Source organism: Heloderma suspectum, chromosome 10 (assembly GCF_057233095.1).
Source record: "Heloderma suspectum isolate Gila_16-S chromosome 10, 16-S_ref, whole genome shotgun sequence".
NCBI classification, from domain to species: Eukaryota; Metazoa; Chordata; class Lepidosauria; order Squamata; family Helodermatidae; genus Heloderma; species Heloderma suspectum.
Genome location: NC_139467.1, coordinates 3008133 through 3034517, shown reverse-complemented (window position 1 = coordinate 3034517; position 26385 = coordinate 3008133). Strand labels below are relative to the sequence as shown.

The window sequence follows — 26385 nt, the reverse complement described above, 5'->3', positions numbered from 1 at the left end:
TATTTTCTTTGCATTATAGTGTTATGACCTAGGGTTATAAACATTAAAACTGAACTAAGTTAGTTTCTTTATTGTTCATAAAGCCAAAATGTTGAAATAAAAGCAAAAAAATGTGATAGTCCTGTGTCAACATATTTTAAACACTTCCTCGATGTTATTGAAAAACCCTGTTCAGGGGTTACTTTAAGATTAGGAGTGCAAAACTGGGGGAGAGAGGTGAATCCACACAGCTGGACAAAAGCACTCCTTTGAAGCCATATGTTTCTGTTCCAACAAGAACCCACATTGCAGAGAAGGTAAACTGAGTCAAGTAACTTCAATAAGTGCAAAATTATGCAGGTGGGAGGGTGAACAGAAAAGCACTCCTTTAGATTCACATTTAGCCAGCATAACCCCATGGCACAGAGAAGGGAAATGGGGCGCAGGGGGGATACGATTAAATCCATATTTACTCACTCACTCAGGGAATGATCCTATGGACCGTAGACTGTGTCTGAGGGGCCATAGGATAGATCGGATTCCCAGATCCAAGGTTGGAGACAGCGCTCTGACTGGGAATCAGAGCTGCAACCCCCCTCTCCCTCACAGCCAGTGTGCAAAGAAGTGTGAGGGCTGTCTCTCCGAGGCTGGGAACGCAACGTTGGAAAGGGGGAAAGGGGGCATATCAGTGGGCGGAGAGGGGAGGAGACTGGAGAGGCCAGGATACTAGTTACCCTGAGGCCTCCCCAGCCTTCTCCCTCCCCCTCCAAGTTGCTTTCACTAGAGAGGCAAAAAAGCCCCAAGCAAAAATGCAGGGTGCAGGGAAGGGGAGGCAAAGATCGCCTGCGCCGCTCCTCCCACCCTGCACAGGGTGACTGTAAGCCAATGGCATCGTGCCCTCACTCACTCTCTTCTCGCTGTGTCTCTCTTTTTCTCCCTCTGTTGTGCTGCTGCTGGTGGCGGTGCTGACACAGGTAAAGGGAGAACAGAGGCTGAACACCCAGTGCTCACTCTCTGCCCTCTCCTGCTTCAGTGAGAATGAGATGGAAAGCCAGAGAAGCCTGCGAGTTTGCATAGGTGCCTAAAACACGGTCCTATTGGCTATCAGTGCCCTCCATGAACCCCCATTTTCCAAAAATAAAGGCTGGCTCCTGCACAGACCCCGAAGAGCCACTAATGCCCATATTTGGGAGGTGCACTCCTCACTGATGCTCTCCCTGCCTGCTCTGGTGACTGCATTGCGAATGCGGGAATATACCGAGTATGCACACCCAGCATGCAATGGAAGAAAAGAGACCCGGGGGGGAAGTGCAGTGGCGGACATGCTGTGCTTGTGACTGGGCTGTCACTGGGCGAGCCGCCACCCCCTGCCATTCTTTAGGACAACCCCTGAACCGACGCCAAAGATGGGGCACTTTGCTAGAGTCCACAAGCAAACTTAGCGCAGTAAGAAAAAGCGGAGGAGTGTACATACTTTGTTGCAGGAGGGAGGCAGCCCTGACTCCAGTAAATAAAAGTTCGATGTTAAAGCTTTACAACAGGGGTGGGTAACCTGTGGACCTCCAGATGTTGTGGCCTACAACTCCCATCACGCCTAGGCAGCCTAGCCAATGGTGAGGGCTGATGGGAGTTGTAGGCAAAACATCTGGAGAGCCACAAGTTGTCCATCCCTGCTTTACAGCAAGGCGTTTCACCAAAGGACTGGAATATTATGTTAGGGGCAAATGAGACTGCGGTGTCTCAATCGGCACACCAGGGCACCAACAAATTAGGTTCCTGCAAGTAAATCAAAAGGGCAAAAGGGAAGTAAATCTGAGAGCAGGCAGGGGAAAGGTAATGCCAAATGTGACTACTTATGCGGTAGAAGTGAAATGGGGACAGTATTAAAAATGCTTGTTTGCTATTGTGTCTGATAATGAGCCACCTGCATTACGACTCAAAACATATGAAGCGGTACCCTTGGAGGAGCACAGTGGAGGATCATTCGAAGCCAACATGGATTTGTCAAAAACAAGCAAGTCCTGCCAGACAAACCTGATCTCATTTTTTGATCAAGTCACCTCCCTTGTAGACGGTGGGAATGCTGTAGACATCATGTACCTCAACTTCAGCAAAGCTTTCAACAAAGTGCCCCATGATCTCCTGATGAGCAAACTAGCTCAAAGTGGGCTAGATGAAACAACGATCCAGTGGATCCACAGTTGGCTACAGAATCGGACTCAAAGAGTGCTTACCAATGGGACCTTCTCAAACTGGGGAGAGGTAACGAGTGGGGTACCGCAGGACTCAGTCCTGGGCCCAGTGCTCGTCAACATTTTTATGAATGACTTGGAGGAGGAGGTGCAGGGAATGCTGATCAAATTTGCAGATGACACAAAATTGGGTGGGATAGCGAATACTTTGGAAGACAGAAACAAAATTCAAAGTGATCTGGATAGACTGGAGCGCTGGGCAGAAAACAACAGAATGACATTTCATAGGGATAAATGCCAAGTTCTGCACCTAGGAAAAAGAAACCAAATGCACAGTTACAAGATGGGGGATACGTGGCACAACCACACTACAAGCGAGAAGGATCTTGGCATTGTTGTCGATCACAAGCTGAATATGAGCCAACAATGTGATGTGGCTGCAAAAAAGGCCAATGTTCTTTTGGGCTGCATTCATAGAAGCATAGCTTCCAAATCTTGGGAAGTACTAGTTCCCCTCTACTCAGCACTGGTTAGGCCTCATCTGGAGTACTGTGTCCAGTTCTGGGCACCACACTTTAAGAAGGATGCAGACAAACTGGAGAGGGTTCAGAGGAGGGCAACAAAGATGATCAGCGGACTGGAAACAAAGCCCTATGAAGAGAGAGTGAAAGAACTGGGCATGTTTAGCCTTGAGAAGAGACGACTGAGGGAAGATACGATAGCACTCTTCAAGTACTTGAAAGGTTGTCACAGAGAAGAAGGCCAGGATCTCTTCTTGATCATCCCAGAGTACAGGACACGGAATAATGGGCTCAAGTTACAGGAAACCAGATTCCAGCTGAACATCAGGAAAAACGTCCTGACTGTAAGTGCAATACGACAATGGAACCGATTCCCTGGGGAGGTGGTGGGCTCTCCCACATGGAGGCATTCAAGACGAGGCTGGACAGCCATTTGTCAGGGATGCTCTGACTTGGATTCCTGCATTGAGCAGGGGGTTGGACTCGATGGCCTTGTAAGCCCCTTCCAACCCTACTATTCTATGATTCTATGATTCTATGATTTCACTGATGTTTTTGAGGAAGTGGCTAAAGTTAACATGGAATGTAGCATAGAACTACCTACAAAACAGACCAACCTTAGACACTCCCAGAAATTATTCTCTAGGTGTGCAAACACACAAGAACAAGCAGACAAACTGCCATGAAACTGAACTGGATAAATTGGAGACTTGGAAATTTCAGAAAAGGCGGAAGAGCCTGCCAATTGGGTTCGCAGAAAGGATGACTCTTTTGTCTGTACCTGGACAGCAAGCAGTTAAATGCTTATGTAAAGAGAGAGCATTTTCCACTTCATTCATTCATTCATTCCATTTATATCCTGCCTTTTTTTCCTCCAAGGAACTCAAGGCCGCGTACATAATCCTCCTCCTCCTTCATGTTATCCTCACAACAACAACCCTGTGAGCTGAGTCTGTGACTGGCCCAAAGTCACCCAGTGAGCTTCAATGGATGAGTGGGGACTAGAACCTGGATCTCCTGGCTCCCAGTCCAACACTCTCACCACTACACCACACTGGCTCTCCGCTTCTCCACTTCCACTGGAGAAGAAATTTTGGGTGAGCTGCAGTGGTGCTGACAGATCTCAGGGGGCCTTTGGAGCCTCCTGCCCTGGCTGCTCCACTGTCCTGCTTTCTCTCTCCCCACAATCTCCAAAACGTTTTGGAAAAAGGGGCTTGCTTGTTCCTTTCCTGCTGCTGAGGCCTGGTAAGCGGTAAGGGAAGAGCTGGCAATGGGCACCAGGCTTTGTGCTGGGAATGGGACAGGCAGGGCTCCTTTTCTCTCCCCCCACCCCGTTTCTACAGAGGGTGTTGCCAGGCGCACTGGGCAGCCCTGATGGTGAAGTCACAGTCATATAATCAATTTATCTGTATATCACATTTTCCATTATACATTGTGCCTCAACGTGGTTCACAGAAACAAATACAATCACCATAATTGCAATGCACTCCAATGCATTAACTCAAGTAAAGTTCATCTGAAACAAGGGTGCAGGCCTGCAGGCCCTCCTGGGGCACAGTCCAGCCCCCAGGATTCCCCAGGTGGCCACACCCATTCCTCTGGCCCCACCCCCTTTCCCAGGGCCACCGCTTGTTCCGTATGTTGCACAAATTATGCTTAAGTTAGTTCCCTCTAGGAGGGGTATGCCAATATCCCCTTAGAGACACACAGAACTCTGAGATTCAGTCCAACACAGTTTTATTTGGCAGGAGACAAACAGTGCTGTTCGGGTGGATTCTCGCGGCTAATGCCACAAAGGAGAACCACACCCTATATGTTTTTGGTACAGCTTATATACATTCAGTATAATGACCTCATTAGCTATGTGGGGTGGGCCACATAATATTCATGAACTTCATTAAGCACGCGTAGTTGACATGTCTCTATGGCTGACCTGTCCTTGCAAGTTGGGCAGAAAGCGATCTAGCTGGAACTGATTCTAACCAGCTGCAGGAGCGGCGGCTACTTGAGCGGGGGCTCCTCTGGCTGTACCTAATATGAAACAGACCGTTACTGTTGGTTTCAACAAGGCAGTTGATAAGACTGTCTTCCTCTGGGACTTTCCACTGTAGGAGGGACTTTCCACTGCCTCAGATGGCTGCCAATACTTTAAGATGGTGCCTCTTTGGTTCTATCACGTGGTTTCCCGGCTTTTGTGCATTTCCCCACCATTCTGAATGGTTGAAATGCCTCTCCTGAGGCTCAGTTATTGGCAAGAAGAGCTTGAGGCTGAGATAAGCAGGCATTTTGGCCCTTTGCCTTCCACCCACCACTGGCGTGTGACCCCTGAGAGCTTCTCCAAAGTAGAATTTGGCACATGGGCTGGAAAAGTGTTGACACCCCTGATTTAAAACATACATAAATGTAAATAAGCACAAGATATACCAGTAGGTCAGTTCACACTATTACACGTTACACAATCCACCAAACAGTTCATGACAAGAGACCAGACATAACCCTAACATACCTCATCCGGATCAAACTCCCAGCAAATAAGGGAAAGAAGAGACCAGAAGGCACTTCAAGCAGCCCACCCTCCATCAGCAGAAAGAGACCCTCCTCTCGCCAGGGTCTCACGTCCTGAGCAAAGAGAAGTCACCCTCATCCTTTTACAAATTTCAGGGATAACTGGGTGAGGTACACCCTGAGGCTCAAAACCTAAATACAATTTCTGGGACACCTTTATTTGCATCAAATGTCATTAACTTCAATCCATTCACACTTCCCACATTCATTCAGATAGTTACCAATGATACAGCAACAGAAACTGGTGGCCAGCCCAGGTTGTCTACTCAGAAGCAGGAAGTGTCCTACCTGGTTCTCTTTGGTGTTTGGTTTTCCCTCAAGAGTTCTGCTGACAGAGCGGATCTTAAATACTCTTTTCCCCAAGTCTTTGCAGAGTGTGGAAAAACAAATCCTTTGGCTGCATGGCCTGCTTGTACATTAATTGGGCTCTGTTTATCTCTTTTTTAAAAAAAAATCTGCTTTCCAGGGTTAAAGGACACCACCACTTTCTCAGAAGCCTGGACTGTCACTTCCACCGGCTACCAACATTTCTGAATTATACAACTATTGCCTCAGGTGGAGGTTTCTCTGTCCCATGTCCCCACCCCCACGCCAAACTCAGCTAATTGACTGTATCTTCCTATCCACATTCCATAGTCTGCTTTGCACATATGCACACTTGTTCTTCTAATTCTCTACCCCTTTCCTTCTCCTCACTCTGCACGTTTGTGGACTAGCATCAGATGTGCATCTAATGAAGCACACACCATAATATATTTGTTAGTCTTTAAGATAGCACAACACGCTGTTGGTTTTGCAACAGACAAAATGGCTACACCTCTGATTATGTGTTTTCGTTACGCCGATTTAAATTGCTTTTTTAATGAAATTGTATTGGTGTATTTTATTGTCGTAAGCCACCTTGGGCAGGCTCCTCTCCCGAAAGATGGCCTAGAGATATTTTAAATAAATAAATAAGTAGTTCCGGAAAGAGTTCAGGCTGCAAGCCAGAGAACACAGATGACTGAGAGCAGGCCACCGCCTCCCACGTGCCTGCTGTGCCTCTCCTGCCAAGCAGGAAAAAAGCAGGGCTCAGGCCAAGCGGTGGACAAACAGCTGGGCGATGGGCCGCCCATAGCAAGCCCTCTGCCTGCTAGCCAACCAGAGCTGGTCTAGGGGATGGGAGGGCGCCCTCCCCCTGGTGTCTTCTCCTCTGTCAGCTAGGAGGAAGTACTTCCCAAAAGTAAAAACTGCCCCATCCTGTAACCCCTGGAGAAATGTATTTAAGACAGTGCTCACAGTGAATTCCTACAGAGGACCAGTGAAGAGCAGGAGAGCATCCACTGCTTGCTGAATTTGAACCTGCTGTCACATGAACTGCTGCTGCTGATCTTGAGCTGGGGACCCACTGTTGCCTGGTGTGCCACAGGTGAAGGGTCTTAACTGAGAGCCGCATTGTCTGGAAGCTTCAGTGGGTACCTTCAACACTGCCAGTCACTGCTCAAAATGTCTTGTCAAGGGGGGCAGTTTGGGAGGAATCTGATCAAGAACCCTTGTGGAAGAGGTAAGAGAGCTGGCAACGATGGGACAGGCAGGGGGAGATGGAGGGGGGATGCCCACATTTCTAAACTGTTGGGGCTCAACAAGCAAAAATCCAGAACCGTTACCTGGAAATACTTACTCCCTATTCCCAGATGTGTAGTGGCTCATTATGGCACTCTGTCCGTTCTCAGGTGCATTCTGCCATTCCTCAACACTTTCCAGAGGTGAACTCAGGCCCTGGAAATAGCTCTCTTGGTTGGTCAGTCAGTCAGTCAAACTTTTATTGCTTATGGCCACAGGACTTGGCAACAATTCAGACATATTCAAAAAGATATAATACAACAAATCACATTTGCAAATATAATTTCTAGAAATGCTCCGATCAGAGTAAATAAAAAGCAGAGCCAAATGAGCAATAAAACAAAGAACGAAAACAATAAAAATAAAATAATCATTATCAAATCTGGGCATCACCATGACAATGTAAAGCACTTTTGCATGGGTTCTTGCAGTAGCCAATGCAAAAAGAGACACCCTACGAGGAACAAAAAAGCCAACATCTAACAATAGATAATGTATCTTTTCTGGGGTAGTTTTTGAATGTAATCCCCTGGTTAAAGTTAATCCTGAGTTTGGAGGAGAAAAGGAATAAAGACTGTAAAAGAAGGAGTAGAGAGCCAGTGTAGTGTAGTGGTGAGAGTGACGGACTGGGAGCCGGGAGATCCGGGTTCTAGTCCCCACTTGGCCATGGAAGCTCACTGGGTGACTTTGGGCCAGTCACAGACTCTCAGCCCAACCTACCTCACAGGGTTGTTGTTGTGAGAATACAACGGTGAGGAGGAGGATAATGTAAGCCGCCTTGAGTTCCTTGCAAGAGGGAGAAAGGCGGGGTATAAATGCAATAAATAAATAAAATAAATAAAGGAGAGATGGCGAAGGATGGGGTTCCGATGAGTGTCACATACCTTTCAAGATTCAAGAAGCTTCTGGGTTTTCTTTTTGCTATTTTAAATTGTGACAGCACTATCACTTCCCATTTTGCTTCTATGTATAAGTTTGACCTCTATAGTTTACAGATAATGAAACATGCCTGCTGTTCAGATTTCCTTTTTCTTCGTTTGTTTACAACTAAGATGCAGCATCCCTTCCCAAGGAATGCATTTGGGTGATTTACTTCATAAATTTAGTCCTGTGCTCTTAGTGGTGTAATCTGGGAAGTTGTGTTACGAAGGGCCTGTGTGGGGTTGCCTCTCTTCAGGCCATTTGACCCGAACATGAATAAAATAAAACTCTGACTTGGTGCACGAGCAACCCTTTTACTAAGCAGAAGTACTTCAACTGAAGGCAACTTACACCTTGAATCTGAAAACACTACCTCTGCTCTGTGCCAGCTTTCCTAACACTCTCTCTTTTGTGTCCACAGATCAGTTCCAGCACTGGAATGTCCAAAATGGAGGGGATGGCTGGTGTGTTGAGGAAAACAAGGATTGTGTTGAAGGAGCTGAGGCCCAGACTTGCTTTGTTTCTTCACACGAGTGAGTCTGTTGTGGGAGCTTTTCCCGAATGGTTCTTTGTCAACTCCATTTTCTTGTTACTTGGGAGGCCATCCTGGCTTTCAGCATCCTTTTGAATCGCAGCTGAACACTGGAGGTGGACCCTTAGCTTCTCCTCTCTCTATTGCCACTGTTCATTGCTATTCCCTTTGCAGGTCGCCACGTCTTTGTTCCTTTTGTGTTACTGTGATTTTGCCAGCCTTCTCCAGAATAAGGAGCGTAGTACTATGTATAGTGTCTTGCACATAGAATCATAGAATAGTATAGTAGGGTTGGAAGGGGCCTACAAGGCCATCGAGTCCAACCCCCTGCTCAATGCAGGAATCCAAGTCAGAGCATCCCTGACAAATGGCTGTCCAGCCTCGTCTTGAAGGCCTCCAGTGTGGGAGAGCCCACCACCTCCCCAGGTAATTGGTTCCATTGCCGTATTGCTCTGACACTCAGGAAGTTTTTCCTGATGTTCAGTCGGAATCTGGCTTCCTGTAACTTGAGCCCATTATTCCGTGTCCTGCACTCTGGGATGATCAAGAAGAGATCCTGGCCTTCTTCTCTGTGACAACCTTTCAAGTACTTGAAGAGCGCTATCATATCTCCCCTCAGTCTTCTCTTCTCAAGGCTAAACATGCCCAGTTCTTTCAGTCTCTCTTCATAGGGCTTTGTTTCCAGTAAACATCATAACTGCACAATTCTTTAGTAGGCATGAAAGACCCATTGGGAAGGCTTTTGGAAGCCAGCATACTATAACATTGAATGGTAACGCTAACATGTTCTCTTGTGTTTTGTGTTTCTTCTCCTTCCCCTAAAGATGGTGTGCAAAATGGCAGCTGATTGATTTGCTGCATGAAGGTTTTTCAGAGTGTCACTTGGACAAGCAACCCCATATTTTGATCTCTGACTGGTGAGTAAAGGGCTGGATGTGCCTGATCTCGTCTGATCTCGGAGGCTAACCAGGGTCAGCCCTGGTTAGTACTTGGATGGGAAACCACCTGAGAATCAGGCTTCCTGCATTGAGCAGGGGGTAGGACTCGATGGTCTTGTAGGCCCCTTCCAACCCAACCATTCTATGATTCTATGAGTACAGCTCCTCTTTAGCTCCACTCCGTCACAGTTAACATAAGCTACTGTGGAGGGGGGAAAGGAGAAAGCCAGGCTTGCAAATAGCCACACTCTTGGTCACCCGTGCTCAACAAAAGGGACCTACAGCCAGGAAGGGAATCTTTTCACAAATTGGTTCTCCCCTCACACCCATCCCACACTTTCAGGAGTCAAATGCGGAAAACAAATATGTGTGGGCAGGTGGGGCTGTTCACAGGATTTGGGACTAGTAACCCTTGTGGACTTAATGGCAAGGTGGAGAAATCTCACCCTAAGGTGTGCTTACCCCTACGTTTTCAAAGAGCAGTCAATATGCTGCTTCCAGGCCCTCTACAGTTCTTAGCACCCTGCAGGTATTCCATGTTAAAAGGCAGGAGCATCTGAAGCTCCAGTGCATTCGGGAAAATCATCTTTCTGCAGCCCATGCAATCCTTTACTTTGCTGCCCCAGCTCTACCCCAACATCTCCTCCTTTCTCTACAGGTGGGGTGCCCGTGAAGACTGTGGATGCATCTACAAAATCCATGTCACCCTCTTGGCAGGCGACCAACGTTCAGTACTTGCTGAATTCAAGGCCAGCCCAAATCCGATCCCAGATGGGAGCAGTACCAAGTATAACAAGGTGCACTTTGCCACAGCAGCCTGCAAGGCCTAAGTTACTTTTGTTAGGTTTTGAGATTCTTTCATCTTTATTACGGAGTGCGTCCAGACAGAGGACTCCTCTCACTGTCTGAAGGCAGTGTGCCGCAATTGCGTCCTTTTTCCTTAACGGATTTTCTGCATTAAGGAAAAAGAGCGATGCAGGGGTGGGAAAACACAGGAGGATTCTGAGAGGAAGGTGACAATGTCTGGACCACCTGCAACATTCTGTGACTGAGGCAGAGCAATTGGCTTCTCTGGAAGCACCCATGGTCAACACACCAGAGATGCAGCAAATTACAACCAACTGCCTTCTAAGGGGGTGGTGGGGAGACAGAAACATACAATTTTTACATCTAAGATTTATCATTTAATCTATTTATGTGCAATTTTAAAATTAAATAAAATAGAGCAGAATAAGTAGAATGAAGTACAATGCATAGGAATTATCCTGATCCAAAATGAATTAGAACCAAAAATTGTGTGTGTGTGCATGGGACTGGAGTGTGTGTGCTAATTGTACATTAATGAGACATAGTAACCAGCAAAAACCTAAATAGGAGTAGCAAGGTATGATTATTTTAAACTGATTTTTATTATGTAACTGTAATAAATTAATATATGGCGATGCAGCTTGTGCTCCCTCAAAACCAACACATTCTGAATGTTTGCTTTGTTCTTTACCAGCCTCCCCACTGTGAAGATTTTAGACAGTTTTGCCGAGTCTAAGCTGTGTTTCAGTTTGTCTTCATCCATTTCTCTTTGCCTCTGTAGATATCCAATATGTTCAGAGGTTATGGCCGTGGAGTTCGCTATGTACTTTTCCGGCATGAAGGGAAAGACACAAAATGCTGGAAAGGGCATTATGGAGCTCGTGTCACAAATTCCATGGTCCAAGTAAAAAACCCGTGACCACAGCCTGTGATCTCGTTTTCACCACTCGCAACTCCTCCTCTGTTGGTTCTTCCCAAGCCAAGAAATGATGTAGATTGGGGGAGGGGGAGTTTTTGAGGGAAATTATTATTGCTTGAATCAAAATAAAGAACCCCTATGATATCCATATCGTGAAGTCAATTAATTCATCTTCAAATAGCATATGCTAATTTGGGAGTGGGAAAGGTAAGCTCAGGAGAGACCTGGGGAAAAGCTGTATTATTGAATGTCCTCATTCACACAGGTGTATGAACCCATATATATACACATGTACATGACAAATCCAGAAATATTGGGATCTTTGCTGTGGCATGTCTGTGGTTGTTTATGCACTGTAGTCTAACAAAATGGGGAAATTAACTCAAGAATGCTAACAGCTGAAACTCATAATTTTTATTTGACCATCACAGGTTATGGAAAGAAAAACTGATTAGTAAACCAACCCCATAGCACTGGGCTGGCAGATGAATCCTAACAATAGTGAGAGAGCAAGAAAAGACAGAGGACATTTTAGGTTTTCAAAATATGATACCCTCTGGAAGCTTCACCCTCTCAACTCAACTCTCCTCATGGACAGATCCCTTCTCATTTAAACAGCCCCCTTGCACGCTCCCTTAGCGCCCTAACATTACCCATTAGCCTTCCCTAGGCATCCTCATTATATCTCTCCCCCACCCAACAGAAATGTCCACACACCCAGCTGGACTGCCTACACACACACACACACACACACACACACATCCCTCTTCTTTCTCCCTTCCCTCCAACTGATTTTTTTCTGTTTCCCTTCCCTCTACTAGGGTTTGTTTGGCCAGGTTCTTGCCAACCTTGTACCAAAACTTGTAGCTGACAGAGCAGGCTGCATTTGGCAATTGTGCTTACTGTAGAAATTAATGTTCAGGAATTAACAGTGCAATCCAATGGGTGTTATTTCGAATTAAATTTACAGAGATCTTGGCAAGGCAGCTAAGGCTGCAGTCCTACACACACTTACCTGGGAGAAAGCCCAATTGGCAATTGAACATAATGGGACTGACTTCTGAGTAAACATACATAGGATTGTGTGACAAATCCTAAAAACTGGCACAAACCAACTCTTACAATGAATATTAATAATTCAGTAGCTGAACAAGACATCATCTTGCTTCTCATTTGCACCACCCATCTGTCTCCCTCTTTTTTCATGTTCAAGATGTGAAACTTCTCCATAAAATTTCTCCAGCCCCTCCCCCTGACCCACTGCACTATAAAGCACAAAAAGCCACCAGTCCTAAACACACTTACTGAGGGAGCTGGTGTATTGCTGTGGCCCTCTTCTCCTTTCCTGCCCTGGAATTGTGGGAACGGGATAGGATGGTGCTCTAGCTGGCTCTGGCTGCTGGTACTGGGGTATAGTTTGGAGAACAGCCAAGAACAAGTTTAACCTGCCAAGGGAAGCTAGGTTGGCTCCCTCTCTGCTGCCCTTCTGATGGCAGGCAAAAGTGTTTTTTTAAATTAAGAACTACTGCTCCTTCTTTTTCAAACAAAAGTCAGATTTTCTGTGGTCTGAGAAAAGAAGCATGTGGAAAATATAGGAGGGTAATAACAGCATAAACGGGCCGCGGTGGCTTAGTGGTTAAGACGCTGAACTGCAGACTGGTAGGTCAGCAGGTCAGCAGTTCGAGACCCGAGTGCTGCATGACGGAGTGAGCTCCCGTCTTTAGTCCCAGCTTCTGCCAAGCTAGCACTTCGAAAGCAAGAAATTGCAAGTAGATAAATAGGTACCGCCTCGGCGGGAAAGGTAACAGCGTTCCGTGCACCTCGGTGTTCAGTCATGCCGGCCACATGACCACGGAAGCGTCTTCGGACAGCGCTGGCTCTTCAGCTTAGAAACGGGGATGAGCACCACACCCTAGAGTCAGACACGACTGGTTGGGGACACCTTTACCTTTAACAACAGCATATAGATGCCTGTAAAAAGAAAGCGAACGAGGCATTGCTATTCCACACTAACTGCATAGTGTGGAAATTCCCCAGGACTCTAGAGTTTTACTTTTGGAACCGCATTGATGCATTCCATGTTAAGTAGCATCTGAGGGATCTGCATTCAGGACTGGGCCCTCCACTCCAACTGCAAAGGAGGAAACAAGTGTGCATAACGGTTGCATTGACTATGTGTATAGATCCAAATTACTATAATTTAAATACAACTGCAATACATTTCACCATAATGTGGAAGACTGATCTGGTCAGGTGACCTCTTACCGTTGTTTGGACCTCTTTGCTTTAGTACATATAAGGCAGGGGTGTGAAACCTTTTTTCTATATAAGGCTATTGACCCACAGAAAAAAATCAATCAGGGGCCACACACAAATAATAGGATGTCTGATAGAATGTCAACATGTGAAGCTTTTCACATATTTGTATTTGATATCAGAAAAGGCTTAACCTGTTGAATTTCTGCCCGCCACATTGCTGGTAAAGGCAGAAGATCCTTGCTCTCCCGCCAAACGAACCCTAAACCATGAAAAGAAACCATGTTCCATGTGTTATATACTAGTTATGTTACTGTAGGTCTTCCATCAACTGATTTTAGGTTGGCAATCCTACATTCAGTGCAAGACAAAGCCTGGAATTTTAGAGATGCAAGATTCATAGCAGCCAAGGTCAAATGTCCATGCTTGGATAAATTCAAGATTAAATTGTTAAAAAGCAAACAGTATATTCTAAGAGCATTTGTTTTATTTATTCATTTATCCATCATAATTACAGCAATATTATCAGTACAAATCAAGCAGTCACCCTTTGCTTTTGGAGCAAAAAAGATTTGAGCTTTTGATGTGAATATACTCAGCAGCAACAACCCACTCACAAGAATTGCCCTATTCCCCCCGCCCCACAACACAGAATCACAGAATCATAGAATAGTAGGGTTGGAAGGGGCCTATAAGACCATCGCGTCCAACCCCATGGGCTCGGAAAGCATGGTGAGGAAAGCAATTATTCACCCACTGTACTACTACGATCAACAGTCCCCTCAAATGCACTGAAGTCATATTTGCTTAGCCAAGCATTTGCTGATTTTAATGTCTAACTTTGTTAGACTTTCTGTTTTATTGTGGTTTTTAATATCCATTGTAATCGTTTTAATGAATATTCTACACTACCCTCAAATTTGTTGCTGGAGGTCAGCGTATAAATATCTTAAATAAAAAATATTCTCTCGCAGCTGCCCCACCCCCCACTGCAATATGAATATAACAACACGGAGAGAGCAATCCTACGGCCGCCGGACACTGTCTGGCAGGCCACAGGATGCGGTCTATGCGGGGAACCGCCTCGGAGCCCGCACTCGAGGCTGGTCCCCGGAAAACCGACCTCCCGGCTCGCCCGCGCTGCCTCGGGGGCAGCGCGGGGAGGCCCCACCCTCGGCTCGGAAGATGAGCGCGGCGCGACCGGGGCGGGGGGCGCTCCGCGGCGGGGAGAGCGGAGCTGCGCCGACGACGCCTCGTGCGTCGTATGGCCGCTTCCGCCCCTGCCGCGGGACAGCCGAAAAGGAGCAAGGCAGGAGAGGCGCGGAGGCGGCTTCGCAGGGCTCTGCACGCTCCCTCAGCCATCGCGCCCCCCAAGGCTGACGGGACGGGTACGCCAACAACGGACTTCATTTCCGTTCGCACGAGCGAGCCCATTTCTCAAATATTTAGAAACAGAAGCCCCCTTTTTGTTGTTGTTGTCGTTCAGTCGTGTCCGACTCCTCGCGGCCCCACGGACCGGAGCACGCCAGGCCTCCCTGCCCTGCGCTCCCTCCCGGAGCGGGCTCAAGTCCGTATTCATCGCATCGGTGACGCTGTCCAGCCCTCTCATCCTCCGCCGTCCCCTCCTCCTTTGGCCTTCGGTCCTTCCCAGCATCAGGGTCTTTTCCAGGGAGTTTCCTCTTCGCGTTAGAAGCCCCCTTTTAGCGTGAGATTAAGCACGCGTCCGGAAGAGCGTCGCTCCTGTCTTTGCCGCCACCCTCCGCTTCGGGGGAGACACGCCGCTGCCCAGGCACAGCTGCGCGGAGGCCCCGGCTCGCTCAGCCGCCTTCCCTGGGCAGCAGCACCTTTCGACCCCCGGGGAAAAGCCGCAGATGGAGCAGGAAGGTCCTGCTCCGGGGAATGCGCGCGGGGCCCTCCGGCGCCTCCGCCGCGCGGCTCCCCTGCCCGGCAGGGGCGCTGCTGCTAAAGGGCATCTGTGCCCGCAGGGACTCCCGAAGAGGCAACCCCGGGGGCGCGGGGCGGCGCAGACCCCCACCGCCCGCGGAGCGCGCGCCTGCCCCAGCCGCGGCGCGCTCCAGCACGCGGGAGGATCCCTCGATCTCGCGCGGCCGAGAGTTTCCCCCGAGAAGATGACTCGCGTCCTCGCCGTCCAGCCTCCCGCGCTCGCCGAGCTCCCGTCCCTCGCTCCCTGCCCGGGGCCTGTGCTGCGGACGCCCTCCCGCCGCTCCGGCTTCCCTGCGGCTGCAGGAGGCGATGGGCTGATGCCCGCAGGGCAGCTGAGAGGCACGGAAGTCCTGCTGGGAATATAGCCCAGGCAGGTGCGGAGTGCCAGGCTTTGGGGCCGCCCAGATTCAGGGATGCGCCCGCAAGAGCGCTTCGTATGCATTAGTTGCTCCTGGACGCCCTCCCAGCCCCGTAGGACGGGACGGGCCGCCAAGGCGGGTAGGAGGTGGGCTCTTCCCATCCTTCCGTAGCAGGCGTAGGGGGAGCGTGGCGCGTAGTGCGGCTGTTATTCCAGCACAAGTAGCAGGGAAGCCAAGGGTGTTTTCTTTGCTTATTGCGAAGAATGGACAACAAGAGCAGACACGTTCGCAGTAACTGAAGTTGCCACAACTGCAATAATTAAGCATTCACATTAATGGGGGGAGGAGGGACAAGTCAATCCCAATATATTATCAAACAAGTAATCAACTTTTTTAGACTCTCGATCACAGGGAGCCCAGACATGGGACCAGTGAAGAGCAGGAGAACATCCACAGATCTCCTGTGCAGAGAGAAAATCCAGTGCCTGGTGGATTTAAACCTCTTGCCGGATGAGCTGCTGGTGCTGATCCTGAGCTGGGTGCCAGCCTGGACCCTCGTGACCTGCTGCCGCCTGGTGTGCCACAGGTGGAGAGACCTAATTGACAGCCCCACCGTCTGGAAGCTTCAGTGGGAGAGGGACCCATCCAGACGGGGTGCCTTTGAGGCTGCCCTCGAGGTTGCAAAGCACTGCCTGCAGATGGAGTGGAGCCGGCTGGGCGTCCTGCAGCCCTTTGGGAGGAATCTTATCAAGAACCCCTGTGGGAAAGGTGAGGGATCTGGGCATGGTGGGACGTAGGGGAGAGATGGAGAGTGGCATCCTCATATTTTTAAATTGAGAGATGGTGGGGTTCAGCAAGCCTGCCTAGAATTCATACCCTTTGCTCTGAAAATGCTTCTCCTCTCATCTCTGATGTGTAGTGGCTGGTTGTAGTAATCTAGTGGCAGAGAGAAATGCACTCTGCACAAGCTCACTAGCACTCATAATTGTTTCATAATTCTAAAAGGGCTTGCCATAAATGCAGTCCAGAAATCTTTTAAATATGTAAATACACTTCACATTTGCCAAGGTTGCTAAAAACGAATCAGAAGAATTTCACCCTATTCCACAAAATCCCTGCTGTTTTGATTTTCCTCTCTGTTCTGTTGAAGTGAGCAGCAATTTCTATCCCAACTAAAGTCCAATACAGGCAAGCAACTTACCAAATAGTAGGATTTTCTGCCACAGTTTTGCTTCATTGTCTCTATTAATTGCCAGTGTGGTGTAGTGGTGAGAGTGTCGGACTGGGAGCCGGGGGATCCAGGTTCTAGTCCACACTTAGCCATGGAAGCTCACTGGGTGACCTTGGGCCAGTCACAGACTCTCAGCCCAACCTACCTCACAGGGTTGTTGTTGTGAGGATAAAATGGAGCGGAGGACGATAATGTAAGAGTTCCTTGCAAGAGGAAAAAAGTGGGATATAAATGAAATAAATAAATATTAATTGTATCTAATTCATTGCCTCCCTGGCATCTCCAGGAAGGGTTGGAAAAATTCCTGCCTGAAATCTGCCAGTCAGTGTTGACAATACTGGGCGAGATGGACCAAGGATATGACTTCCTATGTCCATAATTAAATGTGGAGTGAGTTTTTCTGCCATACATTCTAATCTCTGGTGAAGGTTGGAGGCCTCATTGAATGGTAAGGCCTCTACATTTACCACTTAGTGAACTGGTCATCTCTGTTAGTAATCTGTGGCAGGTGACACTGAGTGGGCCAGATATTTCCCCGAGAGGTGGAGTCCCACAACTAGAGTTGTCATGACTTTCAGATTGTAAGTTCAGATTTCTACTTTATGTGTTGTTGTTTTTGAAAGATGCAAATATTTGATGTTATGACAAGTTATTACACAATTTTAAAAAATCATTGGAGCGTGGTGTGTTTGAAGAGGTTCTTCTTAGTGAGTTTTTAGTGAGTCATATCTTAGAAGTTATAGTTCTCTGTGTTATGTGATGAGGTGGTTGGGAGAGGCATGTGTATTTATTCATCTTGATTTGAAGGCATACTCTAAACATTGTGTGTGTGGGGAGGGGGTCCCTTAAATTTCTTTTTTTTTTCTTCAGTGAATGCATACATTCCTTCCACTGCTACTTTACAACCATTAGTCAGGCTGCAGAATATGGAGAAAAAGGACCAAATATAAACAGGAGTGGCTCCATTGGCCTTGTACAGATAGTATGGGACAATACCTGGATCTCATTTCTTTATGGTAGTGCATTATCAGTGTGAATAAACTTTTAAGACTCTGTAGAACATGTTAACCAGCATGTTAACACACACACCCACACACACCGGAAGTACTGACAAAACACTGCAGTAAGGCATGGATGGAGACTAGGTCTTGACTACAATAGCAACAGAACAAATTCATAACCAAGGATGAAGTGATAGCAAGCCCAGAATACTACAAAGCCAGCCACACTCATCTGTAAGGCTGCACTTTAATATACACTGAAGAAATACCAAACTTCCCAACGTTTAGCATAGGGTAAGTTGGCTGCTCATATTCACTCAGTGTCTGATAAGAATCATGATACAAATCGCACAACTTGATTCTAAAGGCATATTAGGGAAGCCATACCCATTTACATTCATCTTGGGCCATCTTCCACCTCCTTGCCAATCCTTGTTTCCGGTCTCTACAGAAAAGTTCCAACACTGGGAGATTCAGGAAGGTGGCAACGGATGGCATGTGGAGAGCAACTACTTCCACATAGAAGGAGCTGAAGCACAGACCTGCTTTGCCTCATCATACAGGTGAGTCTGTGTTGCAGTTGAGGACTGTTGCAGCAGGTGGTTCTTTGTCAGCTCAGTTTCCCCTATTGTTTAAGAAGCTCCAAGGAATTTTAACCCATGGTATAATTTCACCAGGGAGCAAGATGGATGTCTAAGTAGCTTCTCCTTTCTCCACCGCCACTGCTGTTACTAAGCCCGTCTTTAAAACAACTCTGCCAAACTCCTTCCTTTCCCACCTTGGTATGGGATTTTTATTCATTTACTTAATTTATACGCTAGTTTTCCAGCCAATTCACTCAAGGCAATTCACAGTTAATGATAACAGACATGATGCAGTGGCGAAAGGGACAAGGGAAGAGTTTTCTTATGTTATGTTGTAAATTGGATGTTTTTAATTATTAAAGTATTGTATTTATTGTAAGCAACCTAGAACTCCTTGGAGATAAGGTGGGGGTATAAATGTTTTAAAATAAAATACTATTCCATTTCAGTCCCTGGATGTGTTAACCTGATCAGTGGGGTTGAAAGCTAGAACCACATCCCAAATGTATAAGTCCAGCCCAGTTCCTGACGGGAAGGAGGTTAAAGACTCATCTAGACATCCCAATATTGTGGTGGTGGCGGGAGCGGGCGGGAGTATGAAACGATAGACCTTCTAAAAGCTCAACTAAGATTTTTGATGCGAAAGAGAGATGCTTGGAAGTGCAGGGTCACAAAAAGACTATATCCAAGTCAAGAATTAAAGTGATGAGGAATGTAGTTATCCAACTATTAAGTGATTAATTTAGATATTATTATGGGCTGGAGCAGGATTCCAACCTGAGACTTTCCCGTTCTTTTCAGCAAGTCTGTTGGCCTGCACATAAACGGAATAGTTTTATTTTTAGATAAGAAGGCATTCCTGTACAAAATTGCACAACAAATTCTGTAATTTCCAGCAAGAGAGATGCTGAAGTTTAACTTAGTAGCTCCATTGCAATTCAGGATCTGCAAAACCCTTAGGCAAAATTCTGCCATTGATTTTTAATTTCTTTAGTTTGCCCAGCAAAACGTATCTCATCCTTGAAATTCCAGATGTTTCTATTTGTGCTGCCAGATGTTTCTTGCATGTGTATATTTCAGTCACAGGTTCATAGGTTTTGTAGTCTGTGGTAGACTACAAAAACTTATAATGCACCATGATTGTGAGTGAAGTATACATAAGTCTCTTGAGGGTCCTTCGGACTAAGAGATAAAACCTACTAGGGTACAGAGCAAGTCTTTTGCAGTGGTGGCCCCCTGTGGAACTCCCTCTTAAAGTTGTTGCAAGCTGTCTTGGGCAATTTCTAAATGGAAAGCCACAGTGTATATTTTAAATTAATAAATAACTATGGTAACATTAACCTCTCCCCCCGCCTCCCATGAAGCTGGTGTAAAAAATGGCAGGTGGTTGATCTCCTGAAGGAAGGCTTGTGGGAGGATCTACTGGACACCTACCAGCCTGATATTTTGATCTCTGACTGGTGAGTTTCATTTTCTTCTGTAGCTTCCTTTTTGGATGAAGTGACACGCACTTTTGTTTCTTTTAGAGCAGCAACATCTCTGGCTGTGTCAGCTCCTCTCTTTTCAAGCAGTAGCTTTGTATATCTGCATTAATTGCAGCAGTAGAGTGCTTTTTTCTTGTGGCCCCTTCATTGGAGATTAAGTTATGGTTCTTCTTGTGGTTTGCAGAGGAACATACAAAGCTGCCTTCTACTGAATCAGATGGTGAATCCATCTTGTCCAGTGCCCGAGCTGGCAACAGCTCTCTAGGTGGAAGTCTTGTCCAGCTTAACATGTGTAAATGTGAGATTCTTATAGGTGGAGATGTGACAGATTTAATCCAGGATCTCCTGAAAGCAAAGCATGTGCTCTGCTACTGAGCTAAGGCTTCTGTTTGAGGAAAAGTAGTGGCCATTTCATGTTCCCTTTAGCATGGGAGGATGTTGCTCTTGAAATGTACTATGTTCTTCACACCACTCTATTCTCCAAAATCCATTGGCATCTGCTTCACACAATGTAGCCGCCCAGCTGCACTGTGTGATCAGCTGCTTCAAGTGTCCAGCTTGCGCAATTGGGCTTTCTGTAGAAGCAGAAGAGGAATAAAAGGACATTGCATGACCCTTCAGGCAAGGCCTGCATCACTTCGGTCTCACTTCTGTGTCCTGTACAGCCCTGTGGTAGCATCCTACCAGCATAACATGTTAAGCTGCAGTTGTACTGTCTGATGCTCCAAGGATTTTGAGGAAAGCATAGTTCCTCCTGTATTCTCCCAGGTAAGTATAACTTGATGTCTTCTCCATTCTCTTCTGCAGGTGGGGGAGTTGTCCAGATTGTGGCTGCGAATACTGCATCTACATCAGATTGCTGGCAGTTGACAAAATCTCAGTAATTGCCGAATTCAAGGCCAGACCGAATCCCATTCCACACCCGAACGATGCCCGGATTAACCAGGTGCTATTTAGTTTGGCAGTGTTCATGGCCTATTTATGTTTAAGGTGTTTCTAAATGAGGGGTTTGGTGCAGTGGATATTGGCTGCAAACATGCCACTTGACCCAATACCCTTCAGCCACATGGGGATGGAGCTGATCCTTCTGTTGGTTCCTGCAGGGGACCAGACACCAGAAGAACCAGCACAGGTAGAAGAGCCCAGAAGGATTTTTTTTCTTTGCTCTGTTGTGCCTTCCTTTCTCATTTTGCTACAGTCCAAAAGACTGAACATTGCATGCAACTCCCATGGTAACTAGTACCTCTTTCGTTTGCATATGAAGGTACCAAAAACAGTCAGAGGTGCAGGCAGGAAGATCATCAAGCAGTGGTGCTCAGTCTGCACTGAACAATGAGTTGATTAGACTGAGTAAGCCATTTTATGGGGCCAATGAACCCCATTGGCCCTGCAGATATGGTGGTGATCATAATTCCCTGGACATCTTGGGCTTTTCTACATGAGGCCTTTAACCTGCACTTTACTGAGGCTTCTGCTTCCAGATTCCTTGTGGGATTAAGATCAGCTGCTTTACACATATTTTTTTTCCCAGGGGCTTTCTTTCTCTGTTGTTCTACATGTTCCATTACATAACCACTAGGTGAGGGTGTGGTATAGCAGAATTGCACCAATACACCAGGGTATTCCACCATTCTTGGAAATACCAGACTTTCCTCGTTAGAAAACACACACACTATAATGGCTGTAAAGAACAGGAGAGGCCCTGGAAGATGATGTCATCATGTAAAGCACCTGCAAACTACGGTAAGCAGGGAATCATGAACTCACAATAAATACCTCATGTAGAAAGGCTCCTAATGGTGTTGGTGCTGAAGGACAGCAGGGAGGAGAAAACCAGCCCCTCCACCAGCAAGCGGCGACAGTGGTTCAGAAAGGAAGGCACTTGGAGGTCTCACTGCTAGAGTCTCCAGTTCAAGGCCCTTGTGACCGTACACAAACACACCCTGCACATGCCTCAGATTTAGTACTAGAATGAAAACCACACTGGGGAGAAGGTGCTGTCCTGACACATTTCTGGGTTTTGTTGTAGCTGGTCAACTTAATTTATTAAGGTGGAAATTACAGCTACTTCTCTGCATGGTGCTCAGCTGACGTCGTAGGCCCAAGCATACATGCAGGGGCCCTGCACCAGTATAGCTACAGAAGTGGCCTGCACCATGCATCCAGGGTTGCATACTTGTAATACTCCACCCACGTTAATTAAATTCTAAAGAACTGCCAGCCCCTGATTTTTCCTTCTCATAAAGTCTCCACTCCATCCATAATCATACATTCCTTGGGTGGGGGAAATCCACTCCTTTCATACTCTGTTTGTTGGAAGTAAAACAGTATGTAAAACGTATTGTTTTAGTCCAACTGGGAGTCAACCAATTTTCACATGTCTCTCTTTTCCATTACAGATATCGCATGTTTTCAAACGATATGGCCCTGGAGTTCGTTATATACATTTCTTGCACGAAGGAAAGGATACACGGTGGTGGGCGGGGCATTACGGAGCACGAATCACAAATTCCACAGTCCTGGTAAAACCTTCCCAAGAGCCTTTCTGACTACTTCTGGGACAGGTTTTCCGAAGAAGGTCCCTGCTGAATCAGACCAGAGTTCCAGCTAGTCCAGATTCCTACAGTGGCCAATCGATTCCTCCAAGAAGCCCACACAAAAGGAAGGCGACAGCCCAACCCACTAGCAAGTGGCACTTAGCAGCCTACTGCTTCCGAACATGGAGATCCCACACAGCCATCATCACTAATCCCATAAAGCCATCATTACTAATCCCATACATGGAGATCCCATACAGCCATCATCACTAATTCCCATTGACAGAACTATCCATCACACCTTCTTGGGGCAAATAACTTGATGGCAACAATTTTGCAATAGAGATAATATTTCTAGAGGGTGTGGCCTTATAACTTCGTTTGCACTGAGATACAAGGAGAGCGTGAGCAGGAATATTGAAAACAAAACTACAGGATTAACTTTGTGTTATTTTTTAAAACTTTACAGAAAAGGTCAATTCCGGGAAGACTAGCTAAACTAAAGCTTGCTTAATATTATATGGACTATATTGTTGTTGTTCAGTCGTTAAGTCGTGTCCAACTCTTCATGACTTCTATATGCCAGTGATGGGGTCAGATGCCATGATCTTAGTTTTAATGTTGAGTTTCAAACCAGCTTTTGCACTCTCCACTTTCACCCTCAACAAGAGGCTCTTGAGATCCTCTTCTCTTTCTGCCATTAGGGTGGTATCGTCTGCGTATCTGAGGTTGTTGATAATTCTCCCAGCAATCTTAATTCCGACCTGTGATTCATCCAACCCGGCGTTTCTCATGATGTACTCTGCATATAAGTTAAATAAGCAGGGTGACAATATGCAGCCTTGTCGTACTCCTTTCCCAATTTTGAACCACTCGGTTGTTCCATGTCCGGTTCTTACTGTTGCTTCTTGACCCTCGTACAGGTTTCTCAGGAGACAGGTAAGGTGGTCTGGTACTTCCATCTCTTTAAGAATTTGCCACAGTTTGTTGTGATCCACACAATCAAAGGCTTTAGCATAGTCAATGAAGCAGAAGTAGATGTTTTTCTGGAATTCTCTTGCATTCTCCATGATCCAGCGAATGTTGGCTCTCTAGTTCCTCTGCCTCTTCGCAACCCAGCTTGTACTTCTGGTAGTTCTCGGTTCACATACTGCTGAAGCCTAGCTTGTAGGATTTTGAGCATCACCTTGCTGGCATGTGAAATGAGCACAATTGTACAGTAGTTTGAACTCTCTTTGGCATTGCCCTTCTTTGGAACTGGAATATAAACTGACCTTTTCCAGTCTTGTGGCCACTGTTGAGTGTTCCAAATTTGTTGGCATATTGAGTGCAGCACTTTAACAGCATCATCTTTTAGGATTTTAAATAGCTCAGCTGGAATACAGTCATCTCCGCTAGCTTTGTTGTTAGTAATGCTTCCTAAGGCTCACTTGACTTCACTCTCAAGGATGTCCGGCTCAAGTTCAGTGACCGCACTATCATGGCTATCAGGGACATTAAGATCTTTCCTGTATAGTTCTTCCATGTATTCTTTCCACCTCTTCTTAATCTCATCTGCTTCTGTTAGGTCCCTGCCTTCTTTGTCCTTTATCATGCCCGTCTTTGCACAAAACGTTCCCTTGAGATCTCAGATTTTCTTGAAGAGATCTCTAGTCTTTCCCATTCTATTGTTTTCCTCAGTTTCTTTGCATTGTTCATTTAAGAAGGCCTTCTTGTCTCTCCTTGCTATTCTTTGGAAATCTGCATTCAGTTGGGTATATCTTCCCCTTTCTCCCTTGTTTTTCGCTTCCCTTCTTTCCTCAGCTACTTGTAAAGCCTCATCAGACAGCCACTTGGCTTTCTTGCATTTTCTTCTTTGGGATGGATTTAGTTGCTGCCTCCTGAACACTGTTACGGACCTCCGTCCATAGTTCCTCAGGCACTCTGTCTATCAGGTCTAATCCCTTAAATCTATTCCTCACCTCCACTGTATATTCAGAAGGGATATGTTTTAGGTCATACCTGAATGGTTTAGTGGTTTTCCCTACGTTCTTCAATTTAAGCCAAAATTTTGCAACAAGAAGCTCATGATCTGAGCCACAGTCAGCTCCAGGTCTTGTTTAGACTGACTGTATAGAGCTTCTCCATCTTTGGCTGCAAAGGACATAATCTGATTTCGGTACTGACCATCTGGTGATGTCCATGGTTAGAGTCGCCTCTTGTGCTGTTGGAAAAGGGTGTTTGCTCTGATCACCGTGTTCTCTTGGCAAAACTCTATTAGCCTTTGTCCTGCTTCATTTTGTACACCAAGGCCATGCTTGCCTGTTATCCCAGTTATTTCTGGACTTCCTACTTTAGCATTCCAATCCCCTATGATGAAGAGGACATCTTTTTTTTGGTGTTAGTTCTAGAAGGTGTTGTAGGTCTTCATAGAACCGATCAATCTCAGCTTCTTCAGCCTCAGTGGTTGGGGCATAGACTTGAATTACTGTGATGTTGAATGGTTTGCCTTGGATTCATACTGAGATCATTCTATCGTTTTTGAGATTGTACCCCAGTACTGCTTTCTCGCCCTTTTATTGACTATGAGGGCAACTCCATTTTTTCTAAGGGATTCTTGTCCACAGTAGTAGATATAATGGTCACCTGAAGTAAATTCACCCGTGCTTGTCCATTTTAGTTCGCTGATTCCCAAGATGTCGATGTTCAATCTTGGCATCTCATGTTTGACCACCTCCAGCTTGCCTTGATTCATTGATCATACATTCCAGGTTCCTAAACAATATTGTTCTTTACAGCATCGGATTTTCTTTTCACCACCAGACTCATCAACAGCTGAGTGTCCTTTTGGCTTTGGCCCAGCTGCTTCACTCTTTCTGGCAGTACTTGGAAATTCCCTCTGTTCTTCCCCAGTAATATATTGGACACCTTCCGACCTGAGGGGCTCATCTTCCGGCATCATATGTTTTATCCTTGTGATACGTCCCATGAGGTTTTCTTGGCAAGAATACTGGGTTGCCATTTCCTTCTCCAGTGGACCACATTTTGTCAGAACTCTCCACCATGACCTGTCCATCTTGGGTGGCCCTGCACGGCGTAGCTTATGGCTTCACTGAGTTCCGTAAGCCCCTTCGCCACAACAAGGCAGTGATCCATGAAGGGGATGGACTATATGTCTTCCCCTAAAGTCAGAAAAGAATACATCATGATTTATCTGTAAAGGCAATAGAGGAAGACTCCTTTAAGATCTTCTCAAACTGGGGAGAGGTAATGAGCTGGGTACCGCAGGGCTCAGTCCTAGGCCCAGTGCTCTTCAACATTTTTATTAATGACTTGGAGGAGGAGGTACAAGAAATGCTGATCAGATCTGCGGATGACACAAAGTTGAGCGGGATAGCTAATACCTTGGAAGACAGAAACAAAATTCAAAGTGATCTGGATAGACTGGAGCGCTGGGCAGAAAACAACAGAATGAGAATGAAATTTAATAGGGATAAATGCCAAGTTCTGCACCTAGGAAAAAGAAACCAAATGCAGTTACAAGATGGGGGATACGTGGCTCAACAACACTACAGACGAGAAGGATCTTGGAATTGTTGTTGATCACAAGCTGAATATGAGCCAACAACGTGATGTGGCTGCAAAAAAGGCAAATGCTCTTTTGGGCTGCATTAATAGAAGCATAGCTTCCAAATCCCGGGAAGTACTAGTTCCCCTCTACTCAGCACTGGTTAGGCCTCATCTGGAGTACTGCGTCCAGTTCTGGGCACCACACTTTAATAAGGATGCAGACAAGCTGGAGAGGGTTCAGAGGAGGGCAACGAAGATGATCAGGGGACTGGAAACAAAGCCCTCTAAGGAGACACTGAAAGGACTGGGCATGTTTAGCCTTGAGAAGAGAAGACTGAGGGGAGATATGATAGCGCTCTTCAAGTACGTGAAAGGTTGTCACAGAGAGGAAGGCCAGGATCTCTTCTTGATCATCCCAGAGTGCAGGACACGGAATCATGGGCTCACGTGACAGGAAGCCAGAT

The 26385-nt window shown here is 46.4% G+C and overlaps 2 protein-coding genes across 2 annotated transcripts; both read left to right on the top strand.

Moving 5' to 3' along the window:
- Positions 1-6546: 6546 nt before the first annotated feature.
- On the top strand, positions 6547-11121 carry LOC146337456 (F-box only protein 17-like). Its single transcript, XM_084814640.1, has 5 exons — positions 6547-6800; positions 8202-8313; positions 9137-9229; positions 9909-10047; positions 10839-11121. The coding sequence occupies exons 1-5, from the start codon at positions 6743-6745 to the stop codon at positions 10974-10976; spliced, it is 540 nt and encodes a 179-aa protein (XP_084670766.1). The 5' UTR covers positions 6547-6742; the 3' UTR covers positions 10977-11121.
- A 3400-nt stretch (positions 11122-14521) lies between these two features.
- Positions 14522-22899, top strand: LOC146337455 (F-box only protein 17-like). Its single transcript, XM_084814632.1, has 6 exons — positions 14522-14620; positions 15933-16303; positions 18219-18330; positions 19716-19811; positions 20643-20781; positions 22235-22899. Exons 2-6 carry the CDS (start codon positions 15958-15960, stop codon positions 22382-22384), a joined length of 843 nt encoding a protein of 280 aa, XP_084670758.1. The 5' UTR covers positions 14522-14620; positions 15933-15957; the 3' UTR covers positions 22385-22899.
- Positions 22900-26385: the final 3486 nt, after the last annotated feature.